The 25,804-nt window shown below is 37.4% G+C and overlaps 1 protein-coding gene across 3 annotated transcripts in view; it reads right to left on the reverse strand.

Moving 5' to 3' along the window:
- Gcat (Glycine C-acetyltransferase) overlaps window positions 1–25,804 on the reverse strand; it is a 98,136-nt gene that overhangs the window by 6,881 nt on the left and 65,451 nt on the right. For all 3 annotated transcript variants that reach the window (XM_067096005.1, XM_067096006.1, XM_067096003.1), the window contains 6 exons: window positions 11,143–11,366; window positions 10,472–10,573; window positions 9,405–9,612; window positions 9,049–9,232; window positions 8,626–8,821; window positions 2,665–2,842 (listed from right to left, as the gene is read on the reverse strand). In XM_067096005.1, coding sequence (XP_066952106.1) covers window positions 2,665–2,842; window positions 8,626–8,821; window positions 9,049–9,232; window positions 9,405–9,612; window positions 10,472–10,573; window positions 11,143–11,366 — 1,092 coding nt within the window. The remainder of the gene's footprint in view (window positions 1–2,664; window positions 2,843–8,625; window positions 8,822–9,048; window positions 9,233–9,404; window positions 9,613–10,471; window positions 10,574–11,142; window positions 11,367–25,804) is intronic.

The raw sequence follows: 25,804 nt of genomic DNA on the forward strand, positions 1-25,804 counted from the left end.
CTAATTGTTTTTAGAGGGGTTTACTGTATGCACTGAAAATACATTATTCACTCAGAAAAATAGCAGTAGAATATGGCAACACAACCATAAAGTTTCAAAGTCTTCGCCACTTCACAAGTATTTTTTATTAATTCTCAGAAAACCTTGATTTTCTCATGTAAGTTTTTTCCCTTCAAATCATATCTTCCTCATTTTTTATGGTACAGGCAGACCCCGGTTATCGGCAGAGGTTCCAGTCCTGACAGTGTGACGATAGCTGAAAATCGCTGATAACCGAAAATTGATGAATATCAGCATTTACTGGTGCTGATCTTTGGTTATCGGCGCTGAAAATCCAGTTATTGTCATTGATAGACATGTGCCATAAAATCGGATCACTGATAACCGAGGCCACCAATAATCAGGGACTGCCTGTATTTAGATAATTTGGGCATCATTTTAAGAGTTCTATAATGCCCATGAACAGATTTTTTAAAAATGTAAAGATTTTTCCTATTTTTTAGTGATTACAGGCGGGGGTTCCGTTCTGACAGTGTGACAATAAGCGAAAATTGCAGATAACCGAAATAGGTGATTTTCAGTGCTTATGGCTGCCGATAACCAGGTATCAGACCAATAACCGGCCGTAAAACCAGATCACCCATAACTGGGGACCGCTTGTACTAGCTTTCAGCGGAACCACTTGCATAGTAGCCCTGAATTAAATAAATGATAATTGGTTCCTTATTTCTTCCGTTGAAAGTGCGCGCAAGCAGCCTACGTTAAGGTAAGTCTGAGAATGACCATTATTCACCATTCCTTTGCTATTTCTCCCACTGTATTTCTTTTCTTTTAATCCCACCCATTCTCAGCCATTGACTAAAGACCCTGGTGGAACCATATTTCCTGTAATATGAAGTACAGTATACAAAGTATAATTAGTGTTGCCTAGTGAGATTGTATAAGATATTCCCCTTGCAGTAATTAAGAATTAGGGAGAGGTCAATTATAAGTAATTCTCTGTCAAGCCTTGAGACCTGATCATACCTTTGTTTGGAAGAGGAACAGCCTTTAATAATCTAGAAAACTACTTACGAGAGGGGTACTAGAGCTATCAACCGTTGCGTCATAGAAGTTAACGTAAGGGAGATTTTACCATGTCCAAAAGAGGATGAATTGGAGAGCTGTAATTGGCTCATGTAGATTCCCTTGGTAAAATCCCTTGTGTTGGACTGGGTGGGTGATCACTGGGAATACTTAATTTATTACTCAGTAGTAAATCAAAATATTCAGTAACCCAGTTCCAATTGGTGACCTAATCTAATTCAGTTAATTGTCTGTCTTTTGGGGTAATTTCCAGCCTTAACTGATAGGATTACGGGGGGTCTTCAGTATAGCAAGGCTGCATTACTCACAGTAATTAATAATTAACCTCATCCACCGAATCACTTCTGTAACAATATATATATATATATATATATATATATATATATATATATATATATAGATATAGATAGATTTAATATATGTGATCTTATATATATATAGAGAGAGAGAGAGAGAGATTTAATGTATGTGATCTTTTAACATGCAAGCTACTATATGAGTTAGTTTTCATTTGAATTAACGAAACGGTTTCTCGACTGTGGGCTATTTAATATGTTTTCATTTGAATTAACGAAACAGGGTTTCTCGACTGTGGGCTATTTAATAATACAGTATTGTGAATTTACTGCAGCTTCCATATGTGGACATTAATGTGATAACCGTTAAGGATCGAGAGTTGTGGACTTTAGAATCGTTTGACATCCACCAAAATCCACAACTCCGAGGTGTCAGCGTGCGTTATATTATTGTTGGCATTCCAGAGAAAATAAAACTATTATGACAGCTCTTGAGTTATCAAATTATTTCTGAAGGAAAGTAGCGACTGTCTAACATGCTATTATTTTGGAAAAAAGTTATAAATATTCAACAACATAATAATACTGTAGTTTTGCAAAGTGAAGTAAGAAAGTAAATTTCTTCAAAAGTAACTCTAACAGTTAAATTACTACACCACAGAATTCATGTAGTGAAGATAACATGTATGATAATCACGGTTTTGGAAAAGTAAAAAATCGGTTATCAGGGAAATGTAGTAGAGAACATTCTGTGAAAATGTTCTGCATAACGTTCATGATTTCCATTTGCCCCGAGTAAGTGTGTCTTCGCATAGTTTTTTGTCCACTACGTTAGCTTGTATACTTTATGTTCCAGAAACAAGACAGTTATTCTAACAACCACATTCAAGTTTATTTCTTGTGGATTTAAAATTAACCAAATGTGAGAACTGTTCATTTTTTTATCTAATTGTGGATGAGTGTTTGAATGCAGTGAGAGTTGTGCAAGGGTTGCTGTAAGTATCATATATGTTTGGTTAGTGTTAAGTCTTTTCCAGTGAACTTGTGCATAATAAATCCAAATGATTGTAATGACGTCTCACATGGTCAACACGTGACTTTTTTCTTTGCTGAATACTTACTTATTACAATGTGTAGGCCTCCTTACGAAAATTTAAATACTGATAGGTCTGTTGAAAAGCAAAAGGGCCTGTGCAGCGTGAGGTCCCATGTTTTCCCACAACACACAAGTGTGGTCATTCATTAAATTTTAATTCAATATATAAAAAACATAAAAACTCACCTAACATTTCATCAGCAAAATTTGAAGCTAATCTAGCATCACCCAGCATGACAGGACATATAGGATGGTTTTCACCAGCGATCGTGAAGCCGGCATCCGTCATTTGACTCCTAAATCTATTCGTGTTAGCTTGAACCTTCTCAGCATAGCCAGCACTTCCAAAAAGAAGATCAAACACCTGCAAAACAGAAGTTTTTTTAATCCTGATGTAATAAGAGCAGAAACTGTCTCAAAATTACTGCAGTACTTTCAAGGGGCTAATTATTCCTCTGAACAACTGAATATGAATAAATAACTCAAAAGTATACGGCTAAATACTGATTTAGTAGCATCATATAAGGTCAAACAGCAATAATACACATATACATCTTGTGGAAAAACCTCTGGTGGGATCACTTTATCTGACTTGACTTGCTAATCATGTCCCACACAAATTTGACATGTATGACAAGAAACTGAGCCTTTTTTGCACCCACACAATTTGGAACTACCACTTTTAGATATGAGTATTTCTCGTGATCATTTTGTACTATATACCCATTGAAAGAATTTGGCCACTTCACCTTTTGAACAACAGTCAGCACCACGAAAATGTTTCTTCACAGATTTTCTAAGATACGTCAATAAACTCAAATACTCTCTACGTTCTTTTCCTTAGGTTTTCTCCCAAAACAATTATGTCATAAATTTTCCCTTCCCCACACTAGCACTACAGTCCGCTGGTTGCTAACTTCGTTTGGGCTTACTGGTCACCTCACCAGAACTTCAAGCCAGTTAAAAGATGCTACAGAGCTTCAAATAACTTCAAATAATGGGTCTCTAGATCTAGCAGATATTCTTAAGAGTTCTCGATGACTTCGTGCATCAACAAAGTAAGAGAGAATTTTTGCAGTATTCATACAAACCAAACCCCTTCCTTTCAGGAAAAACCTTATCAGGGCTGGTACCCAAGTACGGTCCCAGAATTGTGAAATCTTCTATACTCAGTCTATTTTACCATGAGGGATGAGGTTGAGGTGTGGGCACGGCCAACAACTTGTGCTGCCACATCTCCGAGTTCGTTGTAAGTTTAGTTTTAAAAGAGCAATCTGGGATTCCCGAATTAGGAAATGTGCCAACAAGTAAAGCTGATTTTTTAATTTAAGTGCTCTTTAGAGAAAACTCTGCATAATCAAGGTGAGATAAACCATCTACAAGCAAATATGGGAGATGTAAACCATTTCAAAACATTGTAAATAGATCTCCTGTTGTTTGAATATGATGGACGCTTAGTCAAGAGATTTGACCATATGTAAGAAAAGTGTTTATTGCTCCTTAATGACAGCATCAGGTCATTTACTGATCCTTGGCATGAGGTGGATGATCGGAGATGTGGCTCTGCTCTTGTCACGTTTATTTTTGTTGTAAATGAAGGAAGATTTAAGACCATAACCATTCGAAACTTATTCATCATGATTTGGTTACATTTAGGAGTAAACATATTCAATCTAATCATCAAACAGTTTCCAATTTCTCATTACATTTTCCACTGAACTGGTAAGTTGGGCACACCCGTTAATTAAAGGCGCCAATCCAAGGGTCATGAGGTGGGCCATAGCCTCCAGAGCTACAAGTTTCAAGTGGAGAGCAAGAAAGGAAAGTTCAGCCATGGTGCAGATTACCTCAGCAGACTAAATTGAAAAAAAAATTTACAGAAATTTTCTTCAGTGGGGATGTGTTACCATTTTAAAAACTTGTAACATTCTTCCTTTGATCCAGTTCAAGTTTGAGAGGGAGACATAATTCCCGTATTATTCTGGAGTGATTATCAAATGTTAATTTCATTTAGGTGCTCAACTTTTCTAACTGATTGTTAGTAAGATTTCATCAGAGCCTCAATGGCTCGGTCGGTAGAGCAGCAGACTCGGACTTCATAAGAAGTCTGTGTTGCGGGTTCAAATCCGCAGCCGGCCGGTCAGAGGGGCAGACACTTTGCTATCCGTGTAGACACCCCAGGATTATGTATGTAATCAACGGATAGGTTTGCTGAAAGCAAATAGGTGTTACAGACAAATACACACACAAACAAAGCCACTCCAACATCTTCTAAAAACATAACAGACGCCTTACACGTCTTGAACTGTCGGCCTAACCACTCACGCCTCCTTGCTGCTGGGAGAAAGGGAGCTGGGGATTTGGCACGATACATATACGTGTTACAGGGGTCTAAGCGATGTCAGGCAGGGCAGCCGATCAAGGCTACGGCCTACCCCAACGCTAAATCAAAAGCCCTTCAAAGAAGGCATCGTGCTTACCCCATATGAAAAATGGGAAAAAAGCACGTTAAACAAAGAAGAAGATTGTTAGTAAGATTTCATCGTTTATTATTATATCTAAAAGCATGCTAATAACATGGAAAATACAGTGGAAAATGTAATGAGAAAACGGAAGCTGTCTGATTAAGATTACTCTTAGAAGTAACCAGATCTTGATTAATAAAAGCAACTTCAAATGGTTTTTGAAGATTGTTCCAGACTGCGTAATTGTATTGCAAAGAGAAGGCTCGAATGTTTGAGTGAAAGTTGACAGCAACTGTTTATACAATGACTAAGGGGGAGAAGACAGACCGACAGAAGGCAACCCATCTTAATTCCTCTCATCTCACATAGCAATGAGATGACAGAGCTTCATTTCGGGCCATTTATTTTAGCGTTTCCAAGATGAAGCAAAGTGTAAACAGGAACTTCCACAAGTTGCATGCTGTTCAAGGTGAAATCTGCCTTCCAGGTTGTGAATAAACTTTATATCTTTAATTCGGTGTTTAGCCACACCATATTCTAAGCCACAAGTTATATATACAGTATATAACATACTGTGCAATAATATTGGCATCACACTAAATAGTGTGTGTGTGTACCAATGAGGGAGAAGCACCTTACCAACCGATTTCCACCTTGTGTCACATTTTTAACCACAAATGTTAAGTTTAGAAATCTCACTTTAACACTTTTTTAAAAGGAATGGGAAAAATTAATAAGAATGAGGCATTAGCTAATCAACAAAGAACCAATATAATTAGAATAATGCTTGAAAATGGGAACGCTGCAGATGAGATGGAAATTCAAGACAGCTCTTAACAGCCCTGCAGACCCATCAAAAGAGGTTGGTGATGGATGAGTACCTCGTCATCCAGGTGGCACATGCATCTGTTAGACCAGGGGTTCTCAACCTAGGGTACATTTACCCCCCGTGGTACATTTGTACTCTTCAGGGAGTACATTGGATCTGAGAGAATAGCTAGTACTGCACAAAACATGATATAATCTGCATTGAGATTGCACAATGTCGTGTCCTTTTTTTTTTAATTTCCTCATTTTAGGAAGCAAGGATTTTACTCAAGAGTAGGGTGAATACCATTGTTTTTCACTATTACGGAACTTCCCGCGCGGCTATAATCTGTACCCATACCGGACCTGAAAGGATGCAGTCTACACAAACAGATTTCATAATAAAATTATATCAATATCAATTTGTTTTTTTTTTTCATCCTCAATTGTCAGGGGTACACAGGAATCTATAACAATGCCCAAGGGGTACAGGAACAAAAAAGTTGGGAACCCTGTGTTAGAGGAAGACTATTGATGGGTCGTGACAAAATAAATATAACTTCTGTAATCGTGAGGACTGCTTTAAGGCCGTACTGGTACTCAGAAAGTTTGTCCATAATTAGTTGAAAATCCTCTGTAGTGTTGGGTTCCCTCTTCAGAAAGGTGTCAGCAAAGGCCTTACAAGACTCTTCCTTGACCTTGAAATGAAAATTATCAAATAGCCCTCACATCATCCTCTAAGGCATTAAGTTAAGGGCTCATTGTCTCAAGCAGCTAACCAACCCAAGTGGCTTAGGGCTCTTATACACGATACTTGGCCAAGTATGGTTTTGAAGCATGGTACCGAAGCTATGCTCGGAAATTGTTCGCGTAGACAGAAACGCTGAACGACCTACACTTCCTGGGCAGCTACGAGTGAGCTGAATATTTGCGTGCTTCGATACCATACCTGGACACTGATCCGAAGCGTTCGCCAAAACTATACTTGCCCATGTACCGTATATAAGAGCCCTTAGAATACGATGGTTTTATCTCAATGGTATACTGTTCCATTTCTCGAAATTGGCCCCATCCAAGCAGCCAGTAACCACTTCAATTAGGGAAACAGTGAATGCGGGTGATATTAAATGACACCAGGGGTAACAAGAAAGTAATGAAAATACGTATACCGTAAGTGGTGAAAAGATTGCTGCCATTTCAAACAATCCATTGCAATACATTGCATAGCTATACACATTGGCTATCCAATGGATTACAAACACTCTGGTTTTACAATTAGTAGAGATAATGACCCCTGGCTTAAAAAATAAAGTTTCATGAACTTCTGGTTAATTTCAGGACCATATCCCACCAATTTTCCAGACAGTTCACAAACAACTACCGCTGGAGCTGTACTGTACAAATGGTAATTGGAGTTGTGGCCACACATCATTCTAAGGCATTATTTTTTAGGTTATCTCTATATTTTTAAATATAAATTCTGACGCGAGGAGGTCATCCACAACATCTCTAAAAACAATCCTTTTTGTCCTTCAAGATTATGTCCATCCAGCTACCATGAAGCTCTAAGACGTCTGCCCTTTCTAAAGTTATTGGTTTTCTGCTTAGGGTGCCAAAGATTCAGGTTCACCAAAATGTCCTTTGGTCTCACTAGAACACCTAATTCACGAAGGCAGTCAGATGAATATTTTAATGCCATAAGTTACTGACGTACTAGCGTATCTAGATAAAATTTTGGCAGAGAAATTATATTATATTGCCCTTGTTGTTGGTATTATTACTGTTGTTGTTGCTACTCTTGATATACAGCAGTTTAATCTGGCCATGGAATCGTATTTACAAATTCTCATGTGGCTTTCCCAGAGAATTTCTTTTTAAATCAATGGTGAAAAAAGTAGAGAGCAATTTCGCTGATGGCTGAGACATCACAAAGGACATTTTAGCAATATCCCACATCAGAGTTTTGGGACAGATACCGTGTTCGACTTATAAAAGACAGATGTCAAAATGACCTTCCAAGAGAGAGACTGCTTCCTGATAATTATCAGAAGCCCTGGCTAACTATAGCAAGTATGTTCACTTCGGCTGGGTATCACAACAATTAGATAGGTCTCTCTCTCTCTCTAGAATAGCTATTGGGCAAATTCTAGTTTACATTGCTTAACGAGAGAGAGAGAGATTAGGGGAGTTAGCGGTTGCCTGAACTCCAGTAGTACCATAAACTACTTTTAGTTGGTTTGTCTCCATAACCCTAATAGATCTCATCTTTAAACAATAGAAAGTCTCAAGCGTCCTCCTTCAGGGCAACAACTAAACCGTATTCAATTGTATCAGCAGCAAAGGCTCATATTCTCAGGAAAGCAGGTAATGGGATGATCATGTTCTCATTAAGCTGCATAAATGGAGAACCCTCTTCCTAATCCCTTAACTGTAAAAACTGGTACACACTGACAATCCGTTCAAGCCTGGGCATTAGCATTTGTAAATAGTACCTTTTCTTGTAATGACTGCAACAGCAGCTACCAGACCACTCCTGTTTGCTGCCAGAATGAATAACTTTATATATATGCAGAGGAGTTAGCCATAACTTTTATCACTCAGTATGCAATGCTACATTGCACAGGAGTGAGTCCATTTTGGCGAGACGTTTCACTGCTCAGTCAGTACTTGGAGGAGGAGGACACAGACTACCTCAAAAGAGTCTTGTTGACATCATAATACTGTTTTCACCTTCTCTGTGCTTCATGAAATCTGTTTCCTATTGTGTCAATGTGATATGCACAGATTTCGTGCATATTAGTATCATACAGGCTTTGTCATAAATTGCGGAATTTGCTTCTTAACCAGTCAATTTGTTTTGCATCCACAAACTTACCTTACTCGCACATGCTACAACTGGAGGCGGAACTGAATTGGAGAACAAGTATGGTCTTGCACGCTGTCGTAGTAATGAAATGAGTTCTTGGGGTCCTGTTGTATAACCGCCTGCTGCTCCTCCTAATGCCTTTCCTAACGTACTGTTAATTATGTCTACGCGGCCTGGGTCTAATCCAAAATGCTCTTCTGTCCCTCTGGAAATGTCAAAAAAATATTTACCAATGGAATGAGCAAAAATGTCTAAATTCAAGCCAAGAGAAAAAGGTACTAGCGTTCATCAATTTGTAATTAATTTAATACAGTCAGGCTCTTTGTTGCTATTTCATAAATCAAATGAACTGGTGTTCAATTACTCCCTTAAAAAAGAAAAAAAAGATTCATTGGCAACTTGAAGGGTAAAAGTTTAACTGTCTTGACTAACCTCCCGGTTGCCCCAAAGAAGCCTGTGGCATGACACTCATCGATAAATACCATGGCATTGTATTTATCAGCCAAATCACATATCTCCCTCAGAGGGGCGACATTTCCATCCATGCTAAAGACACCGTCTGTCACGATAAGCCTTTGCCGACAATTTTGGCTTTCCTGCAGCTTGCTTTCCAAGTCTGTCGAAATGGAATGATAAATGCAGACACAAAGACAGATCGACAGAATTAAACTAGAAACCAGAAAGGCGAAGCAAAACAGATTTGTAATGCATCACCTTATGAAGACGGAATTTTTTAATTATCATGGATATGAGGACAAAAAGCAACAACAAAATTATGGGCAATTTACCTTCCAGACTTTTGTGTTTGTATCTGAGCTTGCGAGCTTTGCAAAGCCTGATGCCATCAATAATCGAGGCATGATTCAACTCATCAGACAATACAGCATCTTCTGGAGTGAGCAAGATCTCAAAGAGACCAGCATTGGCATCAAAACATGAAGCATACAAGATGGCATCATCTCGGCCATGGAACTTGGCTATTTTTTGTTCCAATTCCTATGAAAAGAAACAGGAAGCTTTATAACAAAAATGGCAACAAAAATAAGAATAATGAAAAGATACATTCAAGGATGCGGAGCCGTCAAGTGCAAGAGGCTACTCCCCTATAACTATTTCTTTGTTTTTATACATAAGTTTATCTATCTTCAGTTATATTTCTCAATACTACTTCTAATTTATTTTAGCTGTTAATCTCTCTTCACATTAGTATTCGAATCAATAAAAACCTACAAGGCAATTAAACAGCAGTGAAAATATACAAACGTTAGGTATAAATACAGTAAGTCAATTATGATAAGTACAAGTTTTGCATAACTCGGATATCACATGTAATATTCCATTAGTGAATTAAGGAGATCACGTTTATACAGAGATCTACGACAAGCAAAGTGCACGTGACAAACCTAATCTACCTGTGCTTGTGCGTATATGACCAGAATAACATCGACCTTATTGGAAAAGTTACTGAAGTTCAGCTAGACTGGGCTTTAATGATTATCACACATGAATCTCTTAGGGCAAAGATATCGCACAGATAGTTTAATTGTGAGCTAAATGCCTTCGCACCTGAGCACGGCGGAGAGAAAACCAGAATGTGACATTAAAAGGCAGTTAAACTTCATCAAGATAAGAGAACTGGGAAGTGTTTCAAAAGGTTAGGTTATAACGATGTAAAATGGGACTTTGCAGATGCTGGGGGAGATAAAGTGACCTTTTGAATATAGTAGAAAATTATATCTGATAAAGGTACAAGTGAAATTCTGAGAGAGACTTAGAACAAGCTACCTAATATTTATTCTTGCAAGCAAAGACATTTATTAGTTTCATGGAAAACATGATGAAAAGCTTCCCATACCGTATGAATATCCTGAGTGCCGCAGATAAACCTGACAGACGACAACCCAGCACCATATTTATCCAGAGCCTCCTTTCCCGCCTGGACCACTTCCGGATGGCTCTGCAAATAAAAGAAAATGTCCCTTCCTACTTTGCAATATCAAAATTTTTCAAGCAAAGGCTTTCTTCAAGTTATCACTGCAATCAAAATTTCAGGTTATGTTACGTAAGGAGATATTAGCAATTTCACCGGAACTCTATATCTGATTGGCTTTATGATTTTCAACATAAAAAGACAGTCGGAATCAATATAAAGAAACACTCACAAACTACTGAGACAAAACTGGCTGAGTGCCATTTTTATTCCTAGGATCAACATGAAATAAAACACTTATGTTTTCCTTGAAAATTATCTTAAGGTATGTAGGAGAAATGAACGCTGGTATTTACTTAATCTGATTCTTTAACGTTATCCTAACTTAACATCACTGGTCACTAATGGCAGGGTAGGATTTTCATGGGGACAAATAAAAACAACAATGAAAGAATTCTGCAACACTTTTTAAAAATAAGACGACTGCATTTTTCAAACTTTATTTCAAAATATTAGCTTAAACATTTCCAAGCTGTGCAACGTGGATTTTTAACTGGGGCACAGAACAGACGAAAATTTCATAAAAACACACTTACCGACAAACCTAAATAATTATTAGAACAGAAATTGAGGATGTTTGACGACTGGCCTTTGACCCTGATTTCAACAGCTTGTTTGGAGGTGATCACTCGTTCTGTCTTCCAGGTTCCAGCAGCCCTAATCCCCTCGAGTTCTGTTTCCAAAATGTCCTTACAGGCAGCTACGGCGTGACTTGAGCGAATGCCTACAGGGCTGGTGCAGCTCCTGAGACAGGCAGCCCCTGCAACAAAGCAAAGCCACGTGGAATCAGAGTAAACTTATAAAACAAAACAAAGAATGACAGGCTTCTGGTTCAGACAAAGAACCTCATGTGGTACAAATTATGATCAAATTAAGCCAATATGGCAAGTTGTAATTTATTCTAGTAATCTAAACCACAGAACAACAATGTAAACGTAACAGTAAAAAAAAAACACTAATTTAAATTATGAAATATGGCACTGTATTCCGTAAACTAATGTAGTATTTTACTACTAAAACTACAGGATAAAAACCACTCGATATTATAATACTGCATACCTAATGTAATGGTATCTTTTTAAAATGAACATCAATAACGCATCATTTAGAGAAAATACTCGAAACTTTTGTAACTTACTTCAGTCACTGGATTTTAGGAGTAAAAAAATAACGTGATAATTGGCCTATGAAGTAATTCGGATTCCTTTTTCTGAAGCCTTACCGTGATTAAACATTATTGTTTGGCCATTTCAAGAACAGAATTAAGAACAGAGACAACCGGAAACTGCAGTTTATTCAGGTTCCTTGCTCATTTCGAGGGTCAATGACATTCTCAAACATTCCTAGACTTACGAAAGATAAGTCTAGAATCTGTAGAATTCAGGAAAAGAATTCTTGGTTCTGCAACTATATCCGTGTAATAAATCCAGTAAATAGGTATACTGACTGGGTAGGAACGACTTGTTAGTTTGTAATTAAGTCGAGAATGTATCCTAATCATCCTAATGCCTGGAGTCCCTGAGTAAATCACCTTCAATTCATGTTGAATAAAATTAATGGCAAGGGCAGGACTCATTTCAGTATTTCCAGAAAGCACTGAGAGCTACTAAGGATAGCCGAGGAGGATGCCCCTGAGAGACCCCTGGGAGCTTCTATATGAAGATGTCTCAGTGTTAGCAATACCTTCAGAGGAAGGGCTCATAGACCTATCTAAAAGTGCTATGTTGACTGGTTCTGAAGCAAAGGAACAAACGCAATTAGGAAAGTTGCCAACTGAGTGTTGAGGTCAAGTGTGGAGGCGAACTCATTACTTGTATGGAATAAAAACTACGGCGTTACAAGAGAATCTCGGGATTGGAAATACAAAAAGAAAAGATAAGGCAGATGACGAAACGGAGCATCATGTCGTGGTGGAATGGCACATCTTAGAAAGGGGTAAAGGATACATGTTACCCTAGGGACAGATGGTCTACAGAGCAGACATTAAAAGGATAAGAAACAGAATAGCAACAACTTGTATGAAGTGGAGAGACTGACTACTAGTAATCGAGATGATCTCAAAACTAAACAGAGCAATACTCCAGGATCAGTATGCACCACTCTATGCAACAGACATAGACAGATAGATAATTTTATTGACCACAGGCCTTGGTACAAACATAATTACTACTTCTCAAGTATCATTTGGTCCAAAATACAATAGCTTCAAACACTGAAAGTTTTACAACAATACGTAGTTGTACAAATATTAAAGAAAGTCTTTTGACCATGACACCAGTGAACAAACACCTGTGAAAGAACTCTAGTACAAAGGCAATCACTTGTGTAATAGTAGATACCATGCCATAATCAGTTCTACCCAACTATAAGGCTATTTACAGTGGAGACTTTATACCTCTGTCCTATTTCTAATGAAATTGGGCAACTGTCAATTGCATGAGCTGCTGTCTGAATCTGACCACGGGAGCACAACCTCTCCTCCATCAGAAGACGTCCTCTCCCCCGACGGTTCCAGCGCCCTTTCTCAACTGCAAGTGAATGTGCACTCAAACGCACTTTTGTCCAGGATATATGCTCAATTTCAATTTTAATGAGCGCTGGCCAAGAAAATGGAGATAATACTGAGGCGTGATTACGGCATGCTAACACGATAGCTGTATTGCTTTTAAGCTGAGGGATGTGGTGTCCTGTGGCTGAGAAACAGAATGTGATCTAGAAGACTTGAGATGTCGGGACATGCAATGAGGAGGATTGAGGAAACGTTAGTCAGAATAATAGAAGCTGACAAATTGTCTCATTTTTTTAAAAATATATCAATGTGAACATACCCTAAGCCCTTCGAAAAAAAGCTTGCAGGCCACATGATCTTTATAAAAACCAATATATATTAGGAACTGTCACTTCCTTCATTTTAACTGTTCCATTACGATCAACTTGAAATGGCAACTTTTCAGCAAATGTAATTGTTGGAACTCGCATTAACACTACTAAATATACATCGAAATCCCCCAAGATGTTTTCCCAGAATAAAAGAAAAAAAATCTTTTTTGACATATTGCATGTCAAGATTCCGGAGCAATAACTATCCAAGTACGTCTGTTAACGATCACAGGTGTTCGAATGACCCGATAAAGCCAACAGTAAAGCTGTTACAATTAAATTTTTTCCTACAATCCACACGTCGTTCAACGATCTAGGCGCTCTGCAGTAAGGCCGGAGGACCAGCAGTCGAGTTGCTTGGATTTTAATCTAACCCTTCAGTAAACCAAAAACTCATTTGACAGGAAGAAATATATTTCATTTTTTCAATGGCAATTTCCTTACATCATATTACAGTTAATACGCGCCATTTTACAGTAGGGAACCGCAATGAAATATTAGATTCAAATTATAGACTTCCGTTCTATGAACGCCCCCGTAGGGGAGTAGTGCCGTCAGTGCACCTCACAGGGTGCACTGTGGGCATTACTAAAGGTTCTTTGCAGCGTCCCTTCGGCCTCTAGCTGCAATCTCTTTCATTCCTTTTACTGTGCCTCCACTTATATTGCCTTTCTTCCATCTGCCTGTACACCTTTTCTTAACAATTATTTCATAGTGCAACTGCTTTGAGGTTTTCTTCCCGTTACACCTTTCAAACCTACCTGCTCTCAATTTACTTTCCAGCGCTGAATGACCTCATAAGCCCCAGTGCTTGGCCTTTCGCCTAAACTCTATATTCCATTCCATTCCATTCTATGAACGAGTAACTTTGCTGAACTGTAGGAATGTTTGTATTTTCCTCATATACATTATTTCCTGTCAGTAAATTGTTCCAAAATCGTATCTTAACAATGATCATTGTTGTAGAGACCTGCAGACAAGCCCATGGTTCACACATGTTCGGGGGTGCTGAGCGAGCAAACCACAGCCCACAATTATGTTTCTGCAAGCAACGATTGAAGAACTGACGCTGTCCGTAAAGTGCAAAATCTCTATCGTTTCTGGGGACAATTATCTCCGCAATACTGTAATTTTTTTTTTTTTACCTAAAAAAAGACAACATATTATTAATGCTCATGATCGGCGATTTCGCGTGACAGAAGTCTGATATTGTCCAGGGGGATATTTAAGCATTATTTCAATGAAATCTTCTCCAAGTGAAGGTGATAAGGTTCCCGCAAAGACCACGAACCCTGTCTGATATCAAGGGGTGTAGAGGGATTTTGTCCTCATATTTTGAGGTGTCCATAAAAACATGAGAGGTTGAATATTTCAAATGATTCCAAGAAATTAATATCTTCAAGCACAGAGTCCTCCATTCGATTCCCCTAAGTGTCTTCTTCCTTCAATGGGCCATTTTTTTTACAAAGTAATTTTTTTTTTTTCATTTTTATCGGGCCTGTAATGATGTCATCCCGCTGATCAAGTTCCTGCGGCCTTTTGAGTGAGCTGCCTGCGATCTTTTTCTCAAATGGCTGGGGATATGATGACACTCGTCTCTCCTCGTATTTCTACCGTCTGTTCAGCTATGTACTCATGCTGACCAACTGTCATTCTCACTCTCTTGAGCCACTTAAGTACTCACTACTTGCATTTGCCTAATAATGAAGAGGAAATATATATCATTCACATGCCTGCCCTTTCCCCAAGAAAGAATTCTTTCATTATTTTGTTTTCTTGTTCACACCGAGTCATTCTCCCATTCTCGTTCCACACTCCTTTTATTGTTAGCAGTAAAAAAGCTGTAAGAACAAAAACAGTAAAACCAAATAGTTCGTGTCCACTCGTATTTTCCACATGCTATGAAGTATTTCTATTTCTGTTTCAATGGACCTGTCTAGAAATGTCTGTGCGAACATATCTACTGTAAGTTTGTGCGTCATTACTCGTATATCAGTCACGAAGAATCCATGACAAAAATGCAAGCGGATGAAGTTCCCATTGAAAAATTGGATTTTTGTCGACAAAAAGACAAACATAACGGCCATTAATGTGGCATTATCTGAAGAGCTCGTTTACCAACAACCAGCTTGGATATATAACTATTATACAAATCAGAATGTATCATTTTCATCATAACTTACTTCATCTATCTTCTTTACGTAATGGATTTCTTTAAGGTTCACGTCAACTCTGTGATATTATAATATTCCCAGTCTTTTGTTATAGTTTTTCATTATATTTGGTGTTAAAATGCGTTGTCTGTCTAAAAACTGACCATTAAGCAGGTCAATACTGTACCACTGATCTCGGAAATAACTAGTTCTGGATTCTTTGTATTCTCCGAGCAACGTCAGATTATCTCTAAAAATAATTATGTAATTTTACTTCTTTCTGCTACATTTGTTTATTTGTTGTAATTGAGAATTTTGGTTTTGTAAATAATACCGATTAATGACCTTCACAATACTCCGTGCGATCCAAGAACCTTAAAAGCAAAGTAAAAAATATGCATAAGTGATACTGTCATATTTTATAATATGAAACGTTTATTTCTCTACGTACGTACGACAGAAGTCACCCCAATTTACTTGGTTCCCTCCGTTATCCTGTCAAGTACTGGACAAGTCGAATATGAACTCGTGCTCCGAACACCTGAATCCATTATATTAACAAGAAGCTCCAGGTACACGTTGCGTCAGGTCATGATTCATTCACGTTATCGATCGATCATGAAGTTTCAGCCTTTTGTTTCTGTACAGGAAATCTGAAAGTCAAAATTACCGATAAAAGTAAAATTTTGAATTAAAATGAAAAAAAAAATCATGCGGATTTACAAATTTAGGTGTGGCAAAATTCTGTTGAATAAGGAAACGGTGTCTGCACTCAAATATTCTACTACTGGAAGGAGCTCGGATAAGCAATGGTATTAAAGATACATAAAACTTATTTAATGATTATGAATATCCACAATTTTTCTCGGGTGCCTAGGCCAGACAAATCAACAGCCGGACGAGATATTAAATTAACTTATAGAAGTAAGATATTAAAAAAAATGACGTATTTAAAAAAAATACACGAGTTTTTTTAAACATTTGAATAGTGACATTAAGGCTCTTTGTAATAATAAATATACTAATCATAGCATACACACTATATACAACTCAATATAGAGTAACCCATGACGAAAGGAAAGTCTTAAAAACTTTTGATGAAGGAATATAGACGCTTCTGCATGTGGTGGTCTTTATCTAGTACCTGTTGATAGAAATAACGCTTACAACACGGAAGAACAAGTACTTCAAGAAAAATACAAACTGACAAACAACAGGAGAGCTTCCGTAAATACTTTCAAGCCGGTCGAAAGTGGAAAATGATCACTCTGCTGGCTTTACCACTTGTACTGTAGTGGGATGCAGGGCCGGGAGGTACCGCAGTCGACTTCATTCGAGACTTTTTTTCTAGACTTTTAAAACAAAGATTCTGATGCTGTTTTACACTTCTGCATTTTACCAACTACTGCTAATGCTTGCATGTGTTAACGTTTTTGGTATCCTGATATTTTCGGATCCAATGAACGTTTTGGTATCCTGATATTTTCGGATCCAATGAACGTTTTGGTATCCTTTCTATATTTTCGGAACAAAGAACGTTTTGGTATCCTGATATTTTCGGACAATGAACGTTTTGCATCCTTATTTTCGGATCCAATGAACGTTTTTGGTATCCTGATATTTTCTCCAATGAACGTTTTTGGTATCCTGATATTTTCGGATCCAATGAACGTTTTTGGTATCCTGATATTTTCGGATCCAATGAACGTTTTTGGTATCCTGATATTTTCGGATCCAATGAACGTTTTTGGTATCCTGATATTTTCGGATCCAATGAACGTTTTGGTATCCTGACCAATGAACGTTTTTTGGTAGATATTTTCGTCCAAAACCGATATTTTCGGATCCAATGAACGATGAAAACAATGACTACTGAGCACAATAGATAACATCGCTGACGTTTTGCTGCGAACAGTTGCCAAACGGCTGTCCAAAATGTTCTGTGGACATTACAGCAAGTGAAACCCGAAAGATTATTTTCGGCGGGGTTTTCTTTAACTTTTTATTGTTTAGTAGTCTTGTTCTTTCAAATACGAGAGGCCCAATTTTATTTGCTCTAACGTGTATAATTGTTCATCGCCCATACTGTACTGGATACAATAGCGGTGTCTGTTACAGCCAGCCATCAGGACAGCTGGGGCCATCAAAGCCTTTTTCATAACGATTCTTCCTGGTTATAATTCCCGAAAGTGTCTTTCGTTTGTGACCTGTAATTACGTGATTTGTAGCATCACACTCCAGGCTACCTTTATGTTTATCAAACCTAACACCTGTCGTTTTCCAACTTTGAATACGTGGCTTTTCATAAAGGAAATGCCACCATGACTCGTTTTCGTTTTATTATCCACGATTTGACTCCAACATCACGCCATCCCCTCCTAATGACTTTTAAAAGGACGAGGAAAATAAGTGTCCACAAAACTATTGAATGCAAGCTTCAAGGGATCGGTGATTTACTCATTAAAATGATTTGTCACCTTCTAAAGACTATAGTTCCAACTATAACTTTATTGCATGGACGAGATTTAATTGCAACTTCTTGACATAGTCGGGCAAACGGCTCTGTTATTCAGACAGTAACCAGACATCTAAGATTGTCATGATCAGCTGAATCTCACACTCTCACGGGCTGGGAGATTTACATGGCGTATATATGACTGAATTCCTCTACAGAGGTCTTGACATATAAAAATACTCTTATCTTGCAAAACTAACCAAGAAAAACTTTCGGATCAGCAACTGGATCAGAATGAATTTCAAAACCTATTTAACTTCCTCTTGTCCCTGGTGCACCCGTCAAAACCCGAATGAAAGCTATCTACTACTTTTTGAGACATTATGACCACAAGAGATAAATTCGTTTTAATATGCAATCACCCAATGGACAAACAAACAAACGACGGACAGACTGAATGAACACAACCTTAGGCCAACAACATTAACCAGAGTAATTGTGATATGCTAGAAAAGATTATCAAATGCTCAAGCAGGCACGAACTCGGACGAGAATACTATCGATGCACAGATGACCTCAGAACAAAACTAACGAACAGACGCGTCTTCAGTCTAACTAAAACAACAGGAACGAATGGAAGAAAAAACCAGAAAAGTGGTGTGTGTATCGTAAATGCCAAAGAAATTGTTACAGTCCAGAGCAAAGGAACCAAACCTGTAAATATTAATAAAAAAAAAAAAAAAAAAACTACTACGACAAATGTAATAATGCTTTATCAGGCGTACTTAAAGCTAATTATGAAAACTCGGGTACCTGTAAACTAGAGCACTCTTTGCCCCATAGGTAAGCCTCCACCGGACCTCAGCGGCACTAGGCCCTTTCAGTGCCTCTGACGGACACTGAATACAGATTACTTGCAGTTCTCCAGCACCACATGCAGATAGTTTCTACAGCAAACAAAACCTCGTAGTATCCGAATGGCTAACTTCATTAGTTTCTCTATCAGTTTTATTACCACTAACATCACCGGTAAAAACATTCACTCTATTTCTCTGTTGCTGGCACTAAGCAGTTTCTCTCGCCAGTAGATGCCTTTCCCTTTTATATTTAACCAGCGGCTTTGCAAGGTTATATATGTAGTGGGGGACATGGGAACCATCCCCCCCTTTCGAAGGGGGGGCATTGTCTGACTCTCAAATTTTCTAATGCCAATGCAGTAATCGGAAATACACAATATTAGGCTAAGGATTACCTGCACAAGGGTAATATGATGAGACTTATCCTAACTAGCGATACAAAGGGTGAACTGCCTGAACGGGGGGATGCCAGTCTGAGTTGCCTGATTTGGGATGCCGAAGGGGCAAGGGCAGTGGATGGTAAAAGGCCACATTGCAGTGGCAGCCATAAACTATTAAGAGTAAAATAAGGGAGAGTTGTTTCTCCAGAGATAATCGGGAAATGGCAAAGATATCAACTGGAATTTAATTCATTGTTGAGAGAAAGAAAGAGGAGGAGGTAAAGGAGTCAAGATAAGGAAGGAAAGAAGGATGAAGAGGAAGAAAAGAGCTAAGATTGAACGGGGAATACAAAGGAATAAGAAAAGAGAATTTAGATGAGGAAATGAAGGAAAAAGTATCGAGAGAGGGAAGAAATTAAGAGAACGAAGAGCAGTTAGAAGGAAATGAGGATAGGGAAGAAAGGGAGAGAAGAGAGCGAAAATGAGGGGGTGGTATATGATGATAAAAGTAAAGGAATGAAAGGAGAAAGTGAGCAATCAAGTGAAACGGAAGAAAGTGAATAAAGTAAGAAATGGCGGGACAGGAGATAAGACTATGAAAGAATAGAAAAGGAAAAGAAGTCAAAGAAAGGAGAGTACGAGGGTTAAGAGGAATGAAAACAGGAGACAATAGAAGAGTACGATGGAGTGGAGAGGAAAGTGGCTGAGGAGGAAGGGAAGGAAGAGGAGAGGGAAAGAGGAATGAAAGGAGGAGACAAAATGAGGGACAAAGAGGAAGAAACAAAGCGAGAAGAACGGTGACGGGAAGAAAGAGATGGAACGAGAGGAGAGGGCAAACGCCAAAGAGAAAAGAAGCTTCGGGGAAGGAGTTGGAAAGGAGATAAGAACCATCAAAACCAAAAGGGTAAAATAAATGGGGAAAGAACGACACAGGGAAACAAATAAAGGAAAATGAAGAACAGTAGAACAGAATAGAGGAGGAAAATGAGGAAACTGGGAGAAAAGAAGGAAAATGAAGAGGTGGAGGAAGAAAAGGAGAGGAAAAAGAGGATGAGAAAAACAAAAGGAGCCACACACAAACAGAGATGGAGAGGATGAAGAAGTGGAGGTAAAGGAGGATAACAAGAGGGAAGGAGGAAGAAAAACGGAGTTGTACGAGAGATTATTATTAAATACCAAATCTGCTCGACTTATTTCTACGTTCTAGTAAGGACCTAAGGCAAATGAGCATTTATAGGATGTAAAAGCAACTTTTGTAGAACTAGTATCAAAGCACTGGAGATACAGAACTACAACTAATTATCGGATACTATTCTGTTTATAACTTTTAAAGATATAATTTTGATATTGCCGCGCTCTTAGCCTTTGTCTGGAATACGAACTTATGACTTTGGAAAGCCAGGATCAAGTGCCCTTAAATGCCAATGTCTTATTATCTAAAAACTTTGTTCCCGTTTTTGGTCTTTTTATTTGTACATTCCAAAGTTATACATGCAAGTTCACGGCAGCAGTGAACATTCAGATGACGTCACGTTGTCGTCTAACCCCTTCCTCCCATTTTCACTTCACAAGACTTTAGGTGTTACTAGTTTCCACAACATTCCGGCTAACACATTTAGGCTTACTCAATAAACTTGGAACCAGTTATTATCTATAACTGTTAGACAAAATTATCCTCTTGGCTTCTCAGCCTCTTCACACTTTTTGGATACGCTTATCACGACACGCTGATGTCCAAGCAGGAAATTTACGTCAGAAACTTTCACTTTTCAATGGCATGACTGGAACCTATGCACAAGAGTCTACAGCAACGGCACATTGACAGACCACATTACGATGAAAGGCTGAGTCTGTTTCTGCTCATATATATAACATATATATTTATTTATATATATATATATATATATATATATATATATATATATATATATATATTATATAATATGTATATATAAATTATATATATATATATATATATATATATATATATATATATATATATACATATATAACATATATATATAATATATATATATATATATATATATATATATTCCCATTTTTATACACAAGTATATATATATATATATATATATATTTGATTTATATATATATATATATCTCGATATACATATATATATATATATATATATATATATATATATATATATATATATATATATATATATATGTATATATATATATATATATATATATATGTGTGTGTTTTTACAAATATTAAGCCACAAATATCGTTTAATATCCTGTTCACTATATATACCTTGGGAATGACTTACACCCAAGGGGAATTAAAACTGATAAGCGTTTCGTCACCATTGGGATTCGAACCACTGCCTCTTTTAGAAAATAAGATGAACTGACTTTTAACCATCGAGCCACGAAGAGGTATAAATTAATATCGACTGCTGCTGTTCATACGGCGGTCAAATTCAGGTTTTGTACTTAGAATAGAAACCAGGCCTTCACCATAAAAGCAGGTTGGTAAGCTTATGACAACTGGCTAATTATGAATTTCTGTCGCATACACCGTGACATTTTTTTAAACTATCAAATTTTGAGCCAATAATTTCAATAATTTCGTTTAATATCCAGTCCATTGTGCCTTGGGAGTAGCTTGTACTCACCCCTTGGGTGGCAGTTACTCCGAGATTCAGTGATATGTATAATCATGGCTTAATACCTGTCAATATAAAAACTGTCACGGTGTAGGTGAGAAACATTTATATATATATATATATATATATATATATATATATATATATATATATATATATATATATATATATATATATTCACTAGTAAGTATAATACACGGACACATATGAGGCAATTTATCACACGCACGAGTGTTTACATGATAAAGCTTGACAAGTGGCCAAGTGCTCATATTTTTCAGTCAACTATCGGGTTGAGTTATTATCGATTCAAAGCCTGGTTGGGCCAGGACTACTTATTTATGTCACTGAGTGGAAATTATCGAAGTATGGTGAAATTGATAATTAACCATAACCAAACACAAACACAAAACAAAACAAACACACATATATATATATATATATATATATATATATATATATATATATATATATATATATATATATATATATATATATATATATATATATATATATATATATATAGACAGACACATTATATATAATATATATATATATTGCAATAAATGGGACCTCTTTTCTTGCAACCTCACCCATTTTTTACATTTGCAACATAACTGAGAAGGGAATAAAAAAAATTACTTAATTACTAGAACTGTGGGTTTCCATTTGCCCCTTTAAAAACTCACTCCTTCGTTCCCCAAAATGGTTAAGCCTAACTTCCTCTCTCTCTCTCTCTCTTGTTCAAAGTGACTGCTTTTAGGCCTAATTCCAGCTGACCGTCAGACCTTCTCTGCATCCAGCAAGGCAAGGGAGGAACCAAAAGAGAAAGTTGGCCGGCTCCCCCCAAATTCTGAACCCTCCACATGGGTTCACTGACGCCATGCGGTCATCATTATAGAAAACGTGACGAAGATTGACCTTTGCGCCACCCATGTGGAACGCCAGAGTAATCCCCAAAGGTTATTTATAGATGCTGCAAGAGAAATCGTGAGAGGCCGCGCTGAACACCAACTGAGGATAGATGTCCTGGCCTTGCTGTCCTGTTGAACCTCTGAACACAAGTTCGACCCCAGGGCTCGAATCGAACCAGTATACTTTGTAGTGGCATTTTAATTTCCTCCATCGCCAGCGCCTTATCAACGAGGACACTGTCATCTTGACAAAGGTAATGTGCCGGAGTAAGGTTCTTTTAGTCAGTCACGATTCCTGTTATTCCTCTGTTTAATATTTCATTTATATATTTTCCCAATGTGCGATCACTTTCAGTAATCTGTGTTGGAGCATTCAGTGTTAACATAATTATGCATTATTAGTGTTGAACTGAGTTATTTGGCACCATCTGTGCATTCCTCAGTTTCCCTTTGAGCGTCTTCTTATTATTGCAAGTAACCGTCTTGCATATATTTGCAGATAGGCCTTGACTGTGGAATCTCTCTGCTTATCCCATGTGCAGTCCCCCTTCTATCCCCCACTGCGATGTTCCTGTTATGCAGACATTGTTGGAGTAGAATATTTATTCTGTGTAGGATTCATTATTTTAGCAGGCCCTTATTATTACCTGCCCAGTAATTTGTCATTCTTCTGATATGTGTTTGTTTTGTAAATATAATTAGTTACGAGAACCCTTCAGTTTACATAATTTTCCCTCACATGAAGAAGGCCTTGAGCCATAGATTTCCCTTGTTTTGTCTACGAATCGTTCATCCGTTGCCACCCACAATCAAGTAAGTAACCCCCAGACATTCTTGCAATATATATATATATATATATATATATATATATATATATATATATATATATATATATATATATATATATATATATATATATATATATATAGATAGATAGATAGATAGATAGATAGATAGATATAATGTACTGGGTGTTTCAAAAAATTAGAGCCCCCTCCACAGAACAAATGGAAAGTTATGAAGTTTTCTGCTATAGCCTATCTCCAAGTACATTATTTTAAGTTTTCTATTCAGCTTTTTTCATTTTACATTTCTTCTATTTTCAGACTGAGTGACGGGGTTAGATACAGCCATGGCTAACGACTCAGAGGAAATCAGATGGATTGACCGAATCCGGGCTATAACCTTCAGAGAGGCCACGGATGCTGGCACACCCTTCATTTCACGTTCCTGGATAGCTAAATACATTAAAAGAGATGAATCCTTAAAAGAAACTGGAAAAAAATCCATATGACTGTCATCACAAAGAGTGAGAATCTTGGAAGACCTGAAGTCCTTTCTCAGGAGTCAAAAGACATCATAGCTGAGGCAGTGGGTAGACCAAGAAAGTCTTTATGTAAATTGGCGCTTGAACTAGAAACAAAAAGGGGAAAGAACAGAAGTTATAGTGCTGTATATCGTGAGTTGAAAAAATCTGGTATCAAGCCATTTCATGTTATCAGCGACCCCAACATCACTCAGCAACAGAGAGAAGACCGTGCATGGTTTTGTGGTTCATTTCTTACAGATTGGGATGAAGCTGACTTTCTCCATGTTGCCACATCAGATGAATTCTTCATATACACAGTCAGGAAGCCAAATCATAAAAATGACATCATTTGGGCTGCAAAGTTGGATGATAGCAATGACGTGTGCTATCGCCAAGTTGTGAAATTTCCTGAATGTTTGGCAATTTTTCTTAGTTTCACAGCCAAACGGTTAATGTGGATCATCAAAGAAAAAGGACAGTCATGGAATGGTGAATACTTCAGAGGAACTGTGCTTACTGGTGGAGTATTTTCTTTCCTCAAAGATCCTGAAAATGTGTTATCTGTTGAAGTCACATTTTTGCATGATAAGGCACCATGTTTCAAGGCTCTTCAGACACAGAATCTGCTTCGAAACAGTGGTATCAATTTATTCTCGTCAAGTGAATTTCCAGGTAGCTCCCCTGACCTTAATGTGTGTGAAAACACTGGTAGTATCTTAAAGGATCGTGTTGAAGCGCGTACAGTGAACTATGATGGTATACCAAGCCTCGACGACCTGCGAAGAGAAGTGACCAAAGTGCTCAAGGAAATGGAGTTTGAGTCTCAGCTTTTTTGCGACTTGCTGAAATCATACCCTCAAGAATGCAGGCTGTGGTACAGGCAGATGGAGGCCACACGAAATATTAAATACTCAGAGAGAAACTTAAATACATACCTGTTCTGAATTACTTACCTGTTCTGAATTACTTTTGTTTTGTCCATATCAATTATAGTTTATGCTGTAGAGGGGGGGGACTCTAATTTCGAAACACCCTGTATATACATACACATACACTGATGAAATGTATAGATTTGAAACATCGGCACCGCATTTTTTAAAAAAAAATGTGTCATCAGTGTATATATAAAAAAGGGGGCTAGATAACTGGGCATTTTTTAAAAGAAAAATCCCATGCTACTTTATTATAGAGTATGACAATACACTTCACCAGAATATCAGTTTTACTATGGAAGTACAATAAAATAACCACTTAAATTTCCTAGAAAACACACCCACATACAGTATATGTATTATATATACATATATAATTATATGTATATAATTTATAATATATATATATATATATATAATATGTATATCTCAATATATAATATGTATATCTCAACGCACTTTCTCGAAATCGAAATTAAGCAACTGTTCAATTACCTTCATACCTTGATCTAGTTCAAAACAACATTAAACGTAAGTCCAGGGTTTTGCTACTGTTCATATCGTTATTGTTATTATTACTACTATATTAATCCAATTCTCCCGACTTTTACTTTGCATAGCTTAAACAATTGAATTTCCAAGATAAATTAGCCAAACTGATAATACAATATGGTCGTGATGG

Source organism: Macrobrachium rosenbergii, chromosome 52, assembly GCF_040412425.1.
Source record: "Macrobrachium rosenbergii isolate ZJJX-2024 chromosome 52, ASM4041242v1, whole genome shotgun sequence".
Lineage (NCBI taxonomy): Eukaryota > Metazoa > Arthropoda > Malacostraca > Decapoda > Palaemonidae > Macrobrachium > Macrobrachium rosenbergii.